This window comes from Chiroxiphia lanceolata, chromosome 6 (assembly GCF_009829145.1).
Source record: "Chiroxiphia lanceolata isolate bChiLan1 chromosome 6, bChiLan1.pri, whole genome shotgun sequence".
Classification (NCBI taxonomy): Eukaryota; Metazoa; Chordata; class Aves; order Passeriformes; family Pipridae; genus Chiroxiphia; species Chiroxiphia lanceolata.
The window spans coordinates 52973870-52993918 of record NC_045642.1 but is presented as its reverse complement, the minus strand read 5'-3'; the positions used below and the strand labels follow the sequence as shown (position 1 = coordinate 52993918).

Sequence of the window (20049 nt, the reverse complement as noted above, 5' to 3'; positions counted from 1 at the left end):
CTTTGGCAGCTCCTACATGGCTGTACGGTAAGGCAGAGCGTGTTCCGGTGACAGAAGACCCACATCTAAGGGTGAGATTTACGACAGTTCAATTCAGCCTCGGGGACTTGCAAGCCAGTTTTGCAAAATCTATTACCTGCTCGTGTTTTCTACAGCACCTCCACAGGATGCAGCTGTGCAGATGCTGCAGACAGCTGTCAGGAGCCAGTGCCAGCAGCTGTTGCCATCTTTTGGAGGATGATCATGCACAATTGTTAGAAAAAGAGCCAGACAGAGCTCTTGGCACCAACCCTGCCCTACAGCAGATAAATGTTTTGACTCATTGCACCAGCTCTGCTTTTCTCCTCCCATGCACCTGATCACCACCAGCTTCTTGTGTTGAGAGTTTTTCCTCTAGAATCAGACAGGCAATGACAAAACCAGACAACCACATATTTCCGCTCCCACCTCCTCCCTTGCTGTATGAGTGATATTTTCCAGGTAAGGGGTGACTGCAGCAGAAGGATGTTTCTGTATATTTTGATTTAATCTGCTAAATACAATGCCCTGTTTATCCTTGGGTAGGGCACATGGGACATCCAGCTACACAGTGTAACTGGGATCCAACCAGAAACCTCCAATGCTAAAAGTGTGACCTGGTCTAGCTGAAGGAGGAGAGGCAGGAGTGTCCCCTGCACCACTAACAGGCCAGAAGGACGGATGGCACAGACAACATCCCTGAGATACCCATCTGTGCACTGGCAGTGGTACTCTGTTGTGACACAAAGTTAAGAAACAAAATGCCAGCAGAAAACAACGAAGTTGTAGGAGATGGAGGCTCCCCCTTCATCAGCTCACACAGGCTGGGGACAGAAGGGAACCAGGGACAGAGAACCTTGAAATTATGAGCAGGAAAAGTTCATTATTTAAATACAGCAAATCTGGTCTTGAATGTTCCAGATTGCCCCTGCAAATGGATTTATTTTGGCTGGAGTCTTATCAAGAGCCAGAACAATCCCACATATTCTGACCCTCGTTGAAAGTCAATCAATGGAAATCCTCCATCTCACTAGTTTGTGTGGCTCACATGTAAATTAAATGGGCTGGACACTGGTTTACAGGAGTAGGAAGAGGACTTTTGTGCATGCTGTCCAGGAGCTCACTCTTAGCACACGTCTTCCCATCCTGGGCTTTGTAAGATGGGAGAAACAACTGAAGATAAGGGAAGAGAGAGCCAGTAATGAGTCAACTTTGTACACAATATTTATGTTAGAGGTGGATCCCCCACACCAGAAAACCTACCAATACATTTTTTATGCAGTCCAATTGATCAGCATTTTGGAAAGTTTTCTACTAACACTACAGTTGCAATTAAAAAGCTCCAGTGTATTTAATTAGTCCAACAACATTTTTATTAGATGACTGACAATTCTTCTTAATTATAAAGGCAGATTTTTAAAACTAATTTCAAAGACTAATGACTTCTAACTCTGAGTTCTGAATTTTCAGTGTATTGCCAGTTTAAATTGGCAGAAAAATATTAGATGAACACCTAATAAGCAACAAATTGTTTTACACACATTCCTGTTTTTGAAGGATAACACTGTCTCATTGATATAGTTAACAGATGTATATATTAATAAACATTAATAAACCTGTTCTAAAACATGCAGCAGTCACAAGTATTGAGGCCATGTTACTGAGAACGCAGCTGCGATGGGCAGGGCACGTCTCAAGGATGAAGGACCACCGCCTCCCTAAGATCCTGCTTTATGGTCAACTTGCCACTGGCTGCCGCAAGAGAGGAGCCCCGAAGAAAAGATTCAAGGACTCCCTGAAACAACATCTCAGCCTTGGCCATATTGATCATCATAACTGGTCTACTCTGGCCTCAAATCGGGAGGCCTGGAGACACACCATCTATAACGCTGTTGATGCTTTTGAGAAAGCACGCAGGATCACCCTTGAGGAGAAAAGGCAATGCAGAAAGAATCGTGTCTTGTGGAATATACCACCTAAGGAGTCTTTCTGCTGTGCCTTTTGCAACCAGTCATGCCTATCTGGTATTGGCCTTTTTAGCCACCAACGCACTTGCAACAAACGTGGGTAGAGCCCTTCCCAAATCTTCGTTTGCGAAGCCCAGCCATGATCATATTAATATACAAAAAATTATGGAAACCAGCAAAGAAGCCACTACGCCACTAGATAATTACAGATAGACTCTTATTTCTAGAATGAATTTACTCACCTGAGCCATCATTAAACAGTGACATAGCAGACAGTCTTTGAATACTTGGTCTAGCTTTAGGCATAAATATGGTAGCCCAACTTTTGCACTCAAACTGGTGTCATTATTAAGGTTTCATGCAAATGCACTGGGAAGCAATCAGACCTACACTGCTGTTTTTGACACATTTCATTGAGAGATTCCTGACCTGTGAGCCAAAGGAAGATGCAGCCTACATTTGGTACACAGGCTCCAAAGGGTTAGTACCCTGAAAATGGGAACCACATCGCCAGCATGCTGTGTGGAAATGCACCCACACCAACCAGAATGAAGTGGAAACTGGTCTCAGCAAAGGCACTGTACTTGCATTATAAATGACAGCTTAGATTGCCTTTTTTTCTTGAAAGCTGGTAACATCACCCCCATTCTTCCACTGAGCCTGTATCGATGTCGGTCACACTCAAGGAGTTTCTGGAGCATCAAGTACACTCATGCCTGGATTACTAATCCAAATTTTTAACATGGACCAATTTTTAAGTTTTCCAATCATTTTTGAGCAATTCACCAAGGGAAGGCACAGTCAGTATCTTCAAGGAAATGTTTAAAAAGACTGTGAGTTTCTACAAGGCTTTCAAAGTGAGTCTTTCTCACCTACTAAAAGAAACTTGAGTTTCAAAGGACGCCACTATCAAAGTCCAAAGAGCACCAGAGTGTGCAATGAATGTAGCTGCATAATGAAAGGCAGAAATTGTAAAAACCTATGCCAAAAATTCTGTAATAGAAGTCAGGTAAACTGTTCAAAACCTGCTTCCCCAGAACATTGACCCAAGGAACTCCGAGAATCTGCTCTGTTCTGAGGGTTTGATCCCTTTAGTCGAACAAAGACAGAATTCAAATGTTGACCTTCAGTAATCATCAGCTTGCCTACACCTGTAATACTTTTGTCTTCAAACTCAAATCAGACAGTTTGAAACTGGGAAATTAAAATAGCCAGAATTTCATTTTATCTCCTTTGGCTCATGTTTATGGAAAATACTACAAAATAAAAGGGGTTCTCCTGCTGTTGTTAAGATTGAGTGCACAAAGGTGTCTTGTACAGATGTTCTGGAGACTCTGCAAGGCACATGATGATAACGAAGTGCTTCAGAGCAGTAATTAACATAAAGGTCTCCCAGTTTGAAGCATAGGGGTTTTTTACAGGTGCTTCTAAGGGATCGTTACTCTAAAGCTTCATATGTCAGTAAGATGGCATCTGCCAGGTGGAGCAGACCAAAAGTTCATCTTTTAAATTTCAGTTGTAATCTACAATAGGTGAATTGGAGAAGATTACTAGAAATCTTGCAGAAATAAGTAATGGATTTATTCATGACAAACAGTTCTTCCTATAACTCTTCACTTAGAATTTGACTTAAAAACTGAAACACAACATTTTAAATGCCTTTTTTTTTCTTTTCAACACCCTTTTGGTATTTTATATCCTGAAACAAAGTAGTCTTCTTACTGTTATAAACGTCTGTGCTGTTTTGAACCCTGTTAAGTTCTGGATTTCAATGATCTAATATGGCAAGGACAGACCAGGTGTGCACAGCATTAATAAGTTGACATCTTTCTATGTTCCCATTGCTGTAATGCTAAAAAAAGGTTTGCTTCTCTTCTGCTTGGTTCTCTCCTTCACCCTTTCACCTCAGTTTAAAGTGTAGGCTCCCTAAGACAGGCAGGGAATTTTAGGATCTATAAAAAACTCAAAACTGAGAAGCCCTTCCTTTTGGCTGCTGAGTTGTGAGCTGTCAGCAGTGATGATGGTGGTGGCCAATGGGACTCATGGGAACAGGGCTAGAAGGGATTAAATGAGCTTCAGGGCAGCACCTGAGGTGTAAACACAGCCAAGATCACGGGAAGAGCTCCCACACAAGTCTCATCCCCGTGCTCTTGCTTATTGAACCAGGACAATAAAATTGTTTGTTTCTCCAGAGCATGAAATGGCTCAGATGGTTGTTACTGACTTGGGCCCTTCCACACTGCCTGCACTCAGGCTCATCTCATAGGGAGCAGACAGGATTGCTGAAACAGGAAGGATATAAAAACTGCTACAGCTAGGCCAGATTCTTTACTCCTGAAGGAAGGCCCAAACCTGATGAACTTCTAGTAATTTACAGCAGTGATTAATTGGTTCTTTATTTTTCAAAAACTGTGGTTAGTTTATATCTCAAACAATTAGCTTTGTGAATTTCTTGCATGGTGACTGAAGCTCACACGTGTCACCTTTACAACAGCCCATGTGACAACAACAGTTGGCAAGTTGCAACACGGGGGTAAAGCATGTGGTTATGACTGTTGGGCTTCAAGAATAATAGAACAGTCAAGGTTGGAAAAGACCTCTACGAACATTGAGTCCAAGATGAAGGCTACAAGGAAACATCAAAGATCATGATGTTAAGTGATTGTAATACTGATCTGGCCTTAGCTTCAAACCAGTTCTGGCCTCTGTGGCTACTCCAAAGCTTCAAGAGTCTGCTTGTGGTTTTCTGAAGGTTACCACTCACACCAGCATGAGTCTGTGCAAACCTGCACCTCTGTGCAGAGCAGAAAAGGGAATTCACGTCCTGCTGGTCTGTAACCCAGTCCTGCTGCTACAAGCAAAGCATGTAATGAGCGTGTCACCCAGACACATAAAGGGAACAAGAGGTCTGGTGACCACTTCCCGGTGGTGAGAATGATGCTCCAGTTCTGCTGCTCTAAAAGCCATATCTCTTTGCGGTGAACTTTTTAGACATTGTCAGCTAGAGAAGAAGATGAACACAGATAAGCAGACAGTGCTGTAAATTCCAACACATTCACCAAAAAAGGGCTAGATAACAGAAAGGCAGCTAGACAAAGACAAAAAAAGGAGTCTGCAGAAGAATATATGTGAAAAATGAAAAAGAGGATGAAAATTAAAGAATGATGTTATTATAGGTGTAATATAAAAGAGCAAAAATTAAAAGGGAAATACTAAAGGTAGGCAGGGATGAAGCCATGAAGATTATTCTAGTCTGTGCCTTGCCAAACAGTATGTAATAAAAGTTGAAATTGTTCCCCCATGGTATTGTTGTGTTACCGATTTTAAACTAATTTCTCAACTCTTGGAAATCTGTGTAGCTCCATTAGCTTCACTATATGCCAAATCACATGTTAGCTGAAGATTGGTCCTTTTCAGATAAATATGTCTTTTCTGGGAAATCAACAGCTTTTGCCAAAACCTCAGTTTCAGTGAGATTTAACACAGCCTGAGAGCAAGCACAAACGGCTTGTACAGAGAATTACTTTTACTGAAATTCATTTTTTTCTCACTAAATGCCAATATTTAGCAAGTCTAGCAAGCTTATGATTCCATGTGAGACTTATATAAAATATATTAAACTCTGAATCTTGAGACTTTCAGTGTTCCTTTGAATACTACTATGCCACATGCTGTCTTGAATATATTTTATTCATTATATTGGATTTTTGCAATCATATATAAGGTGAACACTTTGTTTTAGACCATTTTAGATGACTAAGGTAATAACCTATACTTTCTGTTTGTTTGAGGGAGGATTTTTAGTCTGTAAACTTTAGAAAAATATATTCTTCTATGTGCTTCCTTCTTAATTGAGATGATTTGTAGACAGCATGCAGGCTCTTCGTAAGTTGGAACATTTGAAAGCAAATAGAATGTTAATGCAATGTTTAAAGTACAGCTCAAGATTTGAGTTTTTAAGATGTCCTACTCTTTAATTGTATACTCTGATTGAGACAGAACTCTGGTACACAGTCTCCCTTAAGTATCTCCCTTGCATATGCATGTTGACTTTATGACTTCTGCTTGTTATACACCAGCTATTCACTCCCATCGTAGATTGCAGTCACATGAAAATCATTTACATTCACCTGCTGGCTATGTAAAATAAACAGCTGGCATAGCTTTGTACAAAGCAGTACTGGCTTTCACAACTGCCTAAGAAGCCATTGTATTTAATTTAGTTTTGAAAATATTTTCTATTTTGGAATGGGATTAATAGAATTAATATGATTCCTTCACTCTACTGAGAAGCATAAAAGCAGTTGCAAAACTTCTGACAGATGTTTCAAAAGTGTACTGCAAGGAGCTGAAAACCAATGTGCTCAAAACCCACCTATTTCTGTTCTGCTTTTCCTTTTTCAGAGTGGTGACTCTATATATGGACAATGTAGCAAAGTCATCGCCTCTTCCAGTACGCAACCTAACTAACTTTTCCCGTTGGCCCAAGCATCACTACAGCTGACAGCTGAGAGAGATCACCTGCATTTCCGTAAGCAGATCAATCAATTCAACATTTGTGGCAGCTCAGAGGTGCCCTGGCTCCTGCTATCTGGACTAGCTTGACTTGGCTTGACTTGCCCTGCTCACCTCACCTTCCCAGAAGGCAACAACACTCTCTGAGCCAACAGGCAATCAATCAATCTCCCACTTCTTCCTCATTCTGCTGCCAGCCAGAGGGCTCAAGGTGAGCACAAGAGGTGGGCAGCCTGGGCAGGCTGAGCTGTCACTGCCGTACCAGCCTCATGCCAATACACAGAGGGAGCCCCCAGCTCTGAAATTTCTGCTCTAAAACGCAGATGGAACTGCAGTGCTGCACTGCTACTCCACCCAAGTAAACTTTTGCTTAGGGTATAATTGTGACATTTGGTTAGGGAGCTTCTGACAGCACACACTGCCCGGCACACCACGAGTCAGGCTGCCCGGAGCTACACCGTGCCAGCCCTGGGCTGAGCACTGGGCTTTGGGGGCCGATCAGACTGGGGGCCGGATCCCAGTTCTGGTAATCTAAATCCCATATAACTCCTTTAATACCCGAGGAGGTCCTGCAGAATTAGGCTGCTGTAAATCAGATCACAGTGTGCACCTAGGATTTTAAAGTGCATTACAAGGAACTAATTACTTAACACAGCAATGTAACAATCACATTTAGTGAGACAGCAGTGGATTTTAATATAATATATTACATTTTTAGAAAATTAAATAAAATAATATTTTATTAGAGCACTAAATCCAAGTAAAAAGTAATTTGGGGGGAGCTGAGAGCAAAATCCGCAGAATGAAACAAGAGTCATTTCACAAGAAAAAAATGGAAGAGGAGAATAACAGTAAAATCTCTCTGGCATCTACCAAAATTTCTTTTTTCATTTTTTTCATTTTCATTCTGTGTGCAAAAAATTGTACAAAATCTGAACGACTGGAGTAAACAGACTTGTAGGTACCTTGCAGGGAGCAGGAAATGTTGCATTGGGTGTAGAACTGAGGTTACCAAAGGAGATCAAAGGTTAATTTACAGGAAACTTGATACAGTTACTCACTTGTTGATCCTGCAGTTTAACTCCAACTACCCTGAAGGTGTTCGTGGCTGTGTTGTGGTATATGTTGATTCTGCTGAATCCCTGCTGTCCAGGTTTGATTGGCACCCATTTCTTACTGGTATCGTCATAGACCATAACTGAAGCTCGGGCTTGGCAAATACTCTGTTCACTGGAGAGCGAAAACAACAAAAACAAGAAAAAAGGCAGTGAATTTGCTGCTTCTTACCGCAAACTTGTAAAGGAGAAGAAACCAAGAGAAACTATCAGAACTGCTTACAACATATGTTTTGTAAGAGATCTGTGAATCCTTTGTGATCTGTTAAATTAAAGCTGACATGTATGTGTTCATAGACTTAAAAAGCCTCTTGTATGCTGCTGCTTTGAACTGATAATCTATTTTATATAAAACATTAAGCCCTGAGACAGAACCTGCATCACATAAATGTTATGAAAACTATCCAACAGTATGAATGCTCCATTTATTTTATGTACCTATTGGCAAGTGAAGCCTTTCACATTTGCATGAAAACCTACCAATATTTTACAGCTTCCTGACAAAACAAACGTGACATCCACAGCTGAGTTATACATTTAAAACTGGAAGCAACAGACCTTGAACCAGAAGCCACGTTAGGTAAACTGAAGAAATCAATTAAGTTAATCCATCTGATGCCTAATACCCAGACCTGCTGACGCACTTAGAGGTCCCAGAATACACGGTGCAAAACACACAAGAACTCTTTTTTCCTTCATCCTAGTAGCAAAGAAAAAGTGGGAATCCATGAATGTCTGCATTCCAGCATTAAAGAAGTACCTACACTTCATATAGCATTAATAACTATTTTTCTCCTTTAGATTCACAGAAATTCCTCAGTTCTTTACCTCTTACTTGCATATCCTGACTAACATACTGGAATGGTAATAAAACACACCCATCATGAGCAAGAAATGATGCCACTGGCAAATGCTGTTGAGGTGACATGTCAATATAGATCAGGATTTCAATTCTCTTGACATCCCAGTCACTTTTCTTATATCAGAGGAAATAAGAGTTCCTAATATGAAGAAAAAAAGGCAAATCCTGCAAATTTTGAAGATGTGAGATCTTTAATGTAACAGGGATTTTCGACAAGCAAATAGACCTAAGATCTTAGACCTAAATGAAACTATTAGGATTTATGTCCTGCAAAAATTTCAAGTTCACGAGTGTCCTCTTAACTTTAGACCTATATATATGTATATATGTATATATATATACACATATACACACACATACCTCCCTTCCTAAGCCCAAGCTGTATTAAATAATTTTCCACAATGCAATATCAAGCACTAATCCTCTTTGCACACAAATCTTTTTTTCCTCCCTTCTTTGTTTGCTTTTACCTCCCTAGCATACACACACAAATACAGGAGAAGTTCCTGGGTGATGCTAAACCATATTGCTGCACTGCCACCACGCCAAATTACACCACTTGTAAATTGTATCAACTGCTGCACACCCAAAGCCGCCTGACCCCATCACTGTCATCATTTTAATGAAAGGGAGCACGTTACTGCAAGTATTAAGAGGATCTGGATAGATTACAGCAGCAGTTTTCGATCTTTTCTGATTTGTGGGTCTCAAAAAGATTGCCAAGGCAGATGCATCCCTCATGGTACACTAAAGCCTACTGACTCTGGCTTGTTTTATCAGTCACTTCAGACAGCTTCCAGGTAGCCCACAGACCTCCTCCAGGCTGCAGGTAAGAGCCTGAAAACTCCTCACAGCATTTATAGAGGGAGTAATGACACTGGCAGACATCTCCATAAAGAACAATGTAAGAAAATTCAGGATAAACTGTATTTTTATTATGTAGCATGGAAACAGCTAAATTCTGTTATTGCAGCAATATATTCAGATCAGAAAGACTAAACATTATTTTATCTATATTCTTCTTCAGAATTTATAAAATTCAGCTCATCCACCAGTTGCTGTTGCTTTGTTACGAGAGATACCTGGAGAACAGCTGTGTCTCTGTTGATTTACTTACCCAGCAAATACCTCTCCCTTCTTTTTTTTAAGGTAAGCTAATGTCTTGTGGCAGCTCCTCCATATCTGACACTAGCAGCTGAGGGATTTGAGCTCACTCCAGCCTGCCTAATCCTCCAGCTGGTGCAAGAGCCACAGCTTGGCAGCAGTGGCAGCATTGCCTGCATCCTCCAGACCTGCCTGGGGATGCCCAGTCTGTCTTGGATTCACAGAAGGGGAGAATGGGAGAGAAATATACCAGCAAAAAGGCAGGTATGCTGGATTAGCTTTGCCATGTGGAAGTAGAATGGCCAAAAATAATCCTCAGTGCAGTCGTGTGGCTGAATGGTGACCCCCTGTCTGTGCTATGAGGTTCCATCTTCAGCTCCAGCGGTGAGGGGATCATCAGCTGCCTAGGGCACAGTAAGCCCCTGCCCAGTGAGCCCGTGGGATCCCAGAAAACATTATCCCTGGGAGAGTCACACTTAGCCAGTGTGACACCATGTTCTTCCCCTCAAGCCTCGCCAGTCACTACAAGCCTCACTGTACACTAAAGTAAGCAAGAGCACATCAGTGGCTTCAATCAGAGCAAGCCTTGGATCCAATGTTGTCTCCATTTCAGGTGAATTTTGGAACCTACAATTACCATTAGCTTCTTAATTAGTCAAAATTAATTAAATTATCCTTCCATACAACAACAAGAATACACCTAACCATACAGACAGCAGGGCCTTAACATGGCATTACTCATAATGCCATATCCAGGTTCCAGTAGATATGGCAACTTTGCCTTCAGCCTTTGCTGTCACTAAAATCGACAGCACAGAACCTGCTACTGCCCCATGACTGAAACACAGATATAGACCTCAGGAGCAACATTTAATGCATGATGACCAATTGTTACTGTAACATAAAGCACCAATACATCGAGCTCAATCCCTGCTCTCCTGCAGTCAATGGAAGTTTTTCATCATTCATTTAAATGGAAACAGGATTAAGCCTGTTATCTGGCCTCCAGTGAAATAACAGGAAGAAACATAAAACAAGTACAGCACAAGGGGAATCCATTCTTGCAAAGCACTTCATCAATTTTTCAACACCCAAAATGCTCCCAGGGACCCATTGCTAGATTGCTGTCTCACTCTAAATGGAGATGTAACTCTTTATCCTGAAGATTTTTACTCTTCCTACACATAAAAGGCACAACTGTCCCACTGCTACTTTAAGAGACTTCCCTGAAAACAGCTCAGAAAATGTTGCTCATAGAAAGGTCAGTGAGAATCTCTCTATTACTCTCTGTGGAGTACATTATTTTAAATATAAATCAAGCATCAGTAGTTTCACAAAAGTCCAGCAAAAGTTTTGGTTATTTATTATTTTTTTTGGTTATACTTATGTCAACTACATGACAGGTAGCAAATATGGGTCTTAGTTGCACAATTGTGCATAGTCACTTTCCTCCTCCATGAGAAGAGTTTGTTAGATATTAGCATTTATACATAAAATTATGATTAGAGACTTCTAGAACTTGCTTTATTTTCCTAATACACAAAAGTTACTGAAAAATGGAGGTCCGTTAAATTTCACATACCACATCAAATATTACTAATTCCCCTACTGATTTTTTATTTTACATTAACGTGCAGTCAGACTCATCCACCTGAGTTCCCACCATAGGAAATGATGTATAAAAAATATAAAAATTTAAACATAGGTCTTGATTACAAAATCATTCAGATTTGCTCATAACATCTACTCCAATGTTCTACGCTTTACTCTGAGCCATTTTTAAGATATCTTATTTAAATGTAGAGGGGAAGGGGTTCTTCCTCGGGATCCAAATATTCACCTTTGTTTATTCTGAAAGCATTTTCTCTCAGTGCTTTATGTCTGTGGGATGGCAAACATCTGCACCAGTACCACTTGTTTGCCTGAAGTTAAAGCAAATCTTCTTAACTTCCCATCTGATAGAAGCAGGCTGCACTGGGAAATCCTTCATTCACAGCGGGTACCTAAAATCCAGTGTTCGTTGTTGAGATTTACAGAATATTGTTTCAATATTACAAAACCATAAATTAAAAAAAAAATGTTTGCAGATTATACAATTTGTTTCATTCTGTGTAACCCATTTTCATCCACTCTCTTCCGTCTCTTGTGTTTAGGGTTCATCTTCAAAAATTAGCAGATTGGCCAATTTGGAGTTAGCCCTTCTTGAAAGGGTCAGCATTGACCCTTTTTGCCCAACCCTGGTGAGTGTGGGCAGCCAAGCACACGCATGGGCTGGCCCCAGAGATTTGTCATATCCCCCTTGCTTTGGTGTCAGCAGCATTGCCAGCCCTAAATGAGTCAAGTGAAACTCAAGGTACCAGATAAGGTACTACTGTATTTGGGGAGAACAGTCAAGGAGTAGCAATGAGGCTGCACTTCGAGGCAGTGCTGCAGAGGAGGTGCCTTCATCCTGAAATAACACTCCTCTCTTCTTCCATCTGTGCAGAACTTGAAAAAAATGCAGCCCTTTCTTCCTGGCTTTTAGTAAATGTATGATTACCAAGAACTACAGCCAAAAAAGAGCCACAAAGGAGTACAGGAAAGATAACACAGGGAATCTTTGGGAAAATATCTGGGTTTTTTTGTGAATTATCACACGAGACTTAGTGCCATGGCTTGACATTACCTGTCTGACTACAAACGATTAAGTAGCAGGAAGAAATATAGGGGTGGAGGGTGAAGCAAATGACAGAAATTTCTATGGAGGTTGGTAATGGAGGAGCCATGGACCAGAGAAAAATCCTCCTGCTTCACTCTGCCTAGACCAGTGGGTTATCCAAACATACGAGCTAAAATCTCAGGTTGGAACCACAAAAAACCTGTTATAGAGAATAAACAGGAAAAAGAGAGCAAACTATAATGTTTGGAGGCAAGTCTTTGGCTCTGAAAGGTATCCAAGACTTTCCTCTCTTGTCCCCGACTGGGAAAAAGACAAGTGGCCAAGCTGCAATGTGCTCCTTCACTGACCTGTTTTCTCTACTTACAAGGTTATCTTCTTATGAACAAAACTTTTGCAGAATATGGTATTGAAGCACTGAGCCCAGCTCTGACCAGCTGGCCTGTGCAGAGCCTGCCATGGACCAGGGTTATCCCAGCCCAACCCTGGACCCCTTGTCCAGCACCAACCTACCCAGAGGTCACCTCTCAAGGGATAACGGGAGAGGTTTACAATACTTTCTCCTAGAGCCAGGACAACGTCATACAGCTTTTGGAGGGTCACCAAATCATGCTCACAAAAGGTGTAACAAATATCCACGGCCAGCTAACTTCAGGATGAAACACCTAATTGTGTGGGCTCTATTCCAGCATGCCAGGTGGATCTGGATACTTCCACTATCCTTCATATTTACAGATGCAACTGTGTCCTTGGGGCAGAAGCTCTTTTAGCAAAAACTGTGAAAGCTCCCTGACAGAAATCAAGCTCTCATGCTTTGAACCTATTACGGATCTACTTTGTTTCAAGCTGCTTATTATTCTCTCACCTTCAAACAAACTCTTTTCTGGCATTCACAGGAAATGCAAACAGCTATTTTCACAAACATTTTTCATTTCCATCTCCCATACATTTGCCCCATAACCTTTAAATGATTAATAATTAAAAATTATGTTGGGCTGATCTAATAATTCTTATTGGTGTGAGAAATTGTTAATATTACTTAGCCCCAGGCTTGTCCTACTTGAGAACAAAACCTCAGCACATAGAATGTGTGAGATAACGCACAAGCCATTTAACACATCTCACTCTACTTGTCCACTGAGGCTGCCACAGGAAGTCACACTTGTGTGGCTAAACGTGACATGCAAGAAATTGCTGTCACGCTGATTTAAGAAGCTGACAGAATATTCTCCATATCAGCTTAAACAGCTAATATAAGTTCAAAATCCTGCATATGGAGATGTATGATCTGTGCAGTACACCTCAAAATTACTAAGCTACAATTCATGTTCCTGCAGTATCTTAAAGCGTACTTCAAACTCTAATGGTCTAATTTGCTAAACATTTTAATTGTTTTCACTATAACAAATACAATAATGACTGGGAGACAGGGTGTTTCAGTAGTAATCTGAAACAGGTGGACATTTCTCTCCGACCACTGGATTTAGAGAACAAAAAAACCTGAGACACCCTCTGAACACAAGGCAGTCAGGTCACTCTGGCCATGTAGACTGTATCTGAGATCTGAACTCATTATAGATAAAGTTGCTGTAGTGCAGTGGCTCTCCAGCCTTCCCACCAGAGGTTCACTGCCAGCTTTGCTCATGACCACATTTCTCATTGGAAGCCTTATTTCTCCCTGTCAGTCATAGCTGTGACTTCCCACCTTCTGGGACTTCCTTTTCAAAGTCTACTTCCCTCTGCAACCAAAGTTGCAGCACAGCTGGTGTCACCATCGTACACCCTCCTTCCTCCCAGAGCACTGAAGAACTTCCTCAGCAATGCAAGACCTCATAGAGAAAATACAGTATTTAGCCACTTGATCACACAAGAGCAGCTCCACAGGGACTTTACATCCAGATAGGTGCTTTTAATCCTCAGTGACATGCAGATGCTTGAATATGTTATAGCAGATATTTAGAATAATAGCAGTCACACTTTCATATATAGTATGGAGGTGCCACAATGACTATGTCCATTTCCTGGCATACCTTGAAAAACCAACCCATGCACCAGTGGTCAGAAGTTCTCAATTTGCATTCACTCCTGGTTGCCTACTTGTGCAGAGACCTACACAACAATGCTGCCCTTGCCCCAGTCAGCCTGAAGTGAAGTCCAGTTCCCAGAGGAGCTGCTATTTTTTGGTCTCCTGCTCAGCTTGCCTGTTCACATTGAAGATCTGCCTTTGGTGTTGGGGTTTGGCTGCACTGCCAGTGGGAGATGAGCCTTTTGCACTGAGCATCTGCTGCAGGTGCAAGGCCATCACCTTTCTCCACTGTTAAACTCCAGCATCTAAAGAGTTTAATATTAAATAATTTGAAGAAAATAGTAAAAACACGAAGCTCCCTTCAGAAGCAGCTCTCAAAAAGACTGATGCTGTTAAAAAAAGTCACGACATACCTGCAAGACAAATACCTTATTTTATAGAGCAGTAAATGGAAATACTGATAACCTACAATGTTATGATGAACACCAGTTCACCTCCACAAGAAAAAGGATCAAGAATTACTCTTCTTTCTGCTAGGAATAAGACATTAATTTTGAATTCTCCCTTATTACACAGGCATACCCAGTGGGAATTGACATGTCCAGTATCTGCTGCAGACAGGTCAGCTGGAAACCAGAGTTTATGAGGCATCCAGGTCTCACACTACGCCAGAACTTTGGCAGATGAGTTGCTAAATTTGGGAACACGCACGCAATCCTGGCATGACCAGAGAAACTTGCATAACCTTCTGTCACCCCTCAGTGCTCTCGAGCACAGGAGAAGTGAGTAGAAATACAAAAAATAAATACAGCATGCAAAATGTTAAAGCAGCAGAACAGATGTTCCACCTGGGCCTGACTGTCAGTCCAGAACAACTCAGTCCTCAGCACTGCCGGTGAAAGTCCGTGGAGAGCCCTGACCCCTCGGTGTCCGCCGCGACACTGAAACAGCACATCTGCCAATCAGGGGAGATTTGGGGCCAGCAGAGCAGCCACAGATTGATGCCCTTGTAAGCTGGCACATCTGCTTACTTTTTGCTGCTGAGATTTTCAAACTATGTGGTGTTGTTAATTTTAACCCATCACTCTTCTGGTAGGTTTTGCGAACTGAAGCATAAGAATTCAAATGACTATAAGGGGAACTTTGGTCACCAGTATCTCAACTCAGCATCTTAAAACATGCTTATAGAGATCTGCTTTGCAAAAGGCACTTCACAGAGGAAGTGGTGTGATTAAGAGAAGTGCCACTGCTGCTGGGTAGCCAGACTCCCAGAGCCATGCCATGATCTGGGAACCTTTCTCTTCCAATTTCCAACAAGGCAGTGTCACTGTTGTCTCCTAATGGAGAAACTCTACTGCTCCATTAATGCTTTGATTCACACAGCATTTCTTTCTGCAGTGAAGTGTGGTTCACTTTCAGATTTTGCATACCACCTTGAAGATATCTTTTGGGAGTTCCTAAAAATAAACATCAAGTAAATGTTTAGAAGTTCCTAAAAATTAGTCAAGTAAATGTCCTGGAGAAACACTATGCAAAAACAATAAAAAAGCAACTTGACTGGACCAGGTTGCTATTAATACAAACTATTTCTCTTTACCCTTAAATGACAGAAATAAAAATGAGAAGTAACTAATCTGGTAAAATACACATTATGCAAAACCTGAAACTGGACTGTCAAGTGAAAATACATGGCTGAAAGCTCTCACTCATGGGCTTTGAAAAGGCTTTGAAAGATCATAATCATAACTAATGACCAGGAGAGGCAGACTCGTAAATAAATAGACAAAATCAGCATAAAGGTCTTTCATTAAAGCTGGCATCGCTTTGACTTGATTTCCCTTCAATCCCAGAAGAAATGCAAATAAACCTGTGACAACTCCCCTGGAGCTGATGGAGGCAGACCAGGAATGAAGGACGCTCGCTTCATCAAGTCAGCTTCTCCCTCACTGCCAGGGGATGCATATTAATGTAGCATTGCCATAAAAACTTAATTACCATTTTATACAATTATAAATTATTCTACAAGGCTATAACCAAAACACAGACCTTCTGTGTTTATCACGATATGTGCTCTCCTTCCCATCCAGTCACATTAAGTCTGGTCAACAAATTCCCTGCCAGTGTGCATGGTCCCCAGATACTTACGTGCCTGCCATCGAGGGGGATCTGGTCAGGCAATCCCACAGGAGTACACACTCAAATCCGGCACGTGTGCCTAAATCCAAACAGTCTATTTCACCTGAGGAGAAGACAAATTTGGCAGGGAGACAAGCCAGGAGTCTCTATGAAGGCTTATAACCAAAACAGGAAAGGGAAGCACTATTGAGAGAGCAGAAGGGCAGGAAGTAACACTTATACAAGAAGGGGCGGGGAAGGGACTTTAAAGAAGAAATGTATTATTTCTTATAGCTGCTTTATCAAACAAAAGTAAAAACAATATAGATTAAGATTAGATGCGCCACCGTTGCCTCATTGGAGGCACAGATATTAAAAACTTTTCGCTTATTTTCTCAAGGAACGGGTTTGCTGTCCAGGTAAAAGCAAAAGCAAACAAAGCTCAGACCCAGAAAAAAATTGCTGTTATTCATTTATGGCATGGGCGTTTACACAGTGCAGAACCAAACCCAGAGGCCCCAGTGGTATCAAGGGCCCCATTCCACCTTGTAGCCAACCTGGGATCCTGGTGGCTGGCTGGGGTCCAGCTCCAGCCCAAAACTTTTAACTGGCACAGCATGGTGCAAAATTTTATCTTTCTCACCTACTTTGATGCCTTTTGCCCATCTGCCCGAACTTGACAGGGAGCAGAGGCAAGCAGACACCAGGTAACTTCCCAAAGCACCCCACAAACTGCAGAGCTGCTCAGCTCTTGAAGAACTGCTGGAAACACAGCAAGAACCCATGATTTTACCACGGAGGCACACAGGCTTTCTCTTGGAGTCAGCACCAGACGCTCTGAAGTCTCCACTAATGAGCGCAAAACCCGCAGAGCCCTGAGGAGACCAGTCCTCAGGAGATCGCACAATTCCTGACATCCTTGCAGTGGTTGCAGAGTGCAACATACACTTGAATAGCCTTAGATCCCTGTTTAGTACATCAAGAAGACAGGAGTGTAAGAAATAGGCTGAATTTGGCAAGGCACGGCAGATACATAAACCCTTCAGTGCAGTTTCTGCCGGGGAGCAAGGGCTGCAAACACTGCTCCATCTGAGCAGAGGAGCAGAGTGTTTTTCACCTTCGCTGGTTTTCCTGTTACAAGAGATTACTTTCATGGTTCAACTGAAAGACCTACAGAAACTGTTGGTGAAATGGCACCTAGTAAAAACATGTGTGTGAAAATCTGGTTGCTCTCATGATTGGCAGTGCATGGCCCATTCAGCTGTAGCGTCTGGTTCCTCTGCAGAAACTCTCTGTATGACTGAAGAGTTTTATTTTTCAACTGATGGGGAAGTTTAAAATCAACATGAAATGAAGTTCTTACTGACATTCAAGCATATATTTTTCTGCTGTGATTTTTTGCTCTATTTTTTTTTCTGTTTAATGAAGCATTTTATTATCATATTCCTGGGATTTCTATTTGGCTGCATTTTCCTGACACTACACCTTTCTGCTTTGAGATCTGTGTGCATTTTGGGCACTACCTTGTTTTACTCAAAAAATCCTGCTTTTCATGAATTTAAAATTTGACATCATTTGGAGTCAAGTGGCATCTTCTCTGTAGAGCTCACACACTGCTTAGGCTATTATTGTAGAGTTTGTCAGTGCAAATACTACTTTACTGCACGTATTAGAAAAGGATATAACCTGAAAAACGCATCTCCAAATAAGTATGGACAAAAATCACTAATTGCCCAGATCAGCCACACTGTCTCCACTGTTCTAGACAGAAGGATACAGGAAGATGGACTAAACAAAGATCTGAGGAGCCTTTTTACTTCTCTGATGTCTTGTGTCTGAGATAGATACGGTCACTGATTTGGGGGGAAGGAGACAGCACTTAGTAGTCAGAACAGTCTTCCTGCTAAACCAAGCAGATATGATTCTCCTTACTCACAGACATCAGCTACAATAATATCAGCTAGAAAAGCCTGGTTTTAAAGATTTGTTTCTCCTGAACACCTTTGAGCACACCTGAAAACTCCCAGCCTCCCCCCAGCTCCTGCTAGCACCGTGCATGCCAAAAGTACAGCAAAGAGCACTACTGACACATCCAATGTCACCCCAGGAAATAGTGACAGTGAGGAGGACAAAGCCCAGCATTGCCTCTCCGTGCCCCTTTGATAAGCCAAATTAATTTCATTAAGCACTGCAGCATACATTCCAGCAGAAGTGCCTCTAATCACCTCTTTGCATTGCTAAAATGCCTCCATGGCCCTGGACTAGAAAGGGAGCACTTAGAAGGAAAAGACTCTGTGACAAATGACACGTAAGACCGAGTAGCTGACTTCTATCCAGTCCTCACAAAGGACCATATGCTGGATAAACAGATTATTTCAGTCATGTGTTGAGATCTGTGTGAGCAGATCAGGATTCCTAAACACAGAAGCGAAGCTTTAGTTGCAATTAAATGAATATTCCCATAGGTTTCTGAGTAGCACGTCTACTGGCCATGTACTAGGCTTTCATGTTCCAAGGACACCCAAGTATTGTATTTGCTTTCTTTTGAAGAGTTTCATTACCAGATGAATTGTAATTTGTATAAGATAATAATGTCATATATTTTTCAATCCTTAGAGCTATAAGCTGAACCCAGAAAGGTGAGCATCTCAGCCTCAAAATGACTCATCTCCAAACACAAAACCCAGAAAATTTTTAAGAATGAAATGAAGCACTGTGTAATGTGTTGTGCATACTATTAAAAAATCCCCCACAATCATAATATAAAACTGTACCCACCTAAGACTTATTTGAGTAGACACCATTAAACCACTTTTTTCACAATATGCATTTCACACCTTCCAAATAACTTTATACATTTATATCTGTTGTTTTTAATTCTGTTTCTCTCCAAAAGCATCATATTATATTGCACAAATTTCAAAATTTGCAGATGGCAAGTCTTTCATTTACCGACCTCATGATTAAGAAATCTGAAAGTTCACACTGAAACTGCACACTCGAATTTCATAAACTACAACACGATTTCATGAATATATGCACAAATGCTATGCAGCAGCATAAAAATATGCATATATATATTCAGATTTGTAAATCTAATTTCACAGCTGTTAATAGTCTTTGAATGTAAGACATTTCCTCATACACAGAGATTTGCAACTGTTAAACATGCTGATGAGACAAAAAAATTCCTTTTCCTCAGAAAGTTTAACCCTGTATGTTAATATATGCTATTGCTCTCCCAAATCTCTTTTTTTCCATTCTCTCCACTCCTTTGAAAGGAGTAAGAGAGATACCAGAGAGGAGAGCAGAATATACTTATTTAGTATTAGAAGAGTTAAAAATGTGCAGTGAGGTATGGTTCCTACTGCCACTTTGACAGCAAAACAATTGTTCCTGTGCTGAAAACGAGAGTCTCCTTGAGACTATTACTTTAGAATGCAATCCCATCATGGTTGAGGTCCAAGGAAGTTTATTCGTGGACTTAAGAGGGACAAGATTTAACCCTTGGTATAGATCCATTCAAGTAGTGATAAATAAACATATGGCAGAAAAAAAAAGTCTTTTGAAGGACCTGAGTTATGCAGGATTTGGGGAGCCCTATTTTTTCCTTCCAGGAAGCCCCTGGCTGTGAATTCATGCAGTGCCCTTTGCTAAGACAATTTCATCTC

General features: G+C 41.2%; 1 protein-coding gene across 6 annotated transcripts in view; it reads right to left on the bottom strand.

Moving 5' to 3' along the window:
- The window catches only part of EVL (Enah/Vasp-like), a 125710-nt gene that overhangs the window by 61764 nt on the left and 43897 nt on the right, over positions 1-20049 (bottom strand). For 5 of the 6 annotated variants that reach the window (XM_032691507.1, XM_032691509.1, XM_032691510.1 and 2 more), the window contains exon 2: positions 7562-7730. In XM_032691507.1, the coding sequence (XP_032547398.1) occupies positions 7562-7696 (135 nt within the window). In that variant the 5' untranslated portion in view covers positions 7697-7730. Of the gene's footprint in view, positions 1-7561; positions 7731-16408; positions 16566-20049 lie in introns of those variants that run through there. The other variant, XM_032691506.1, reaches the window with a different exon arrangement.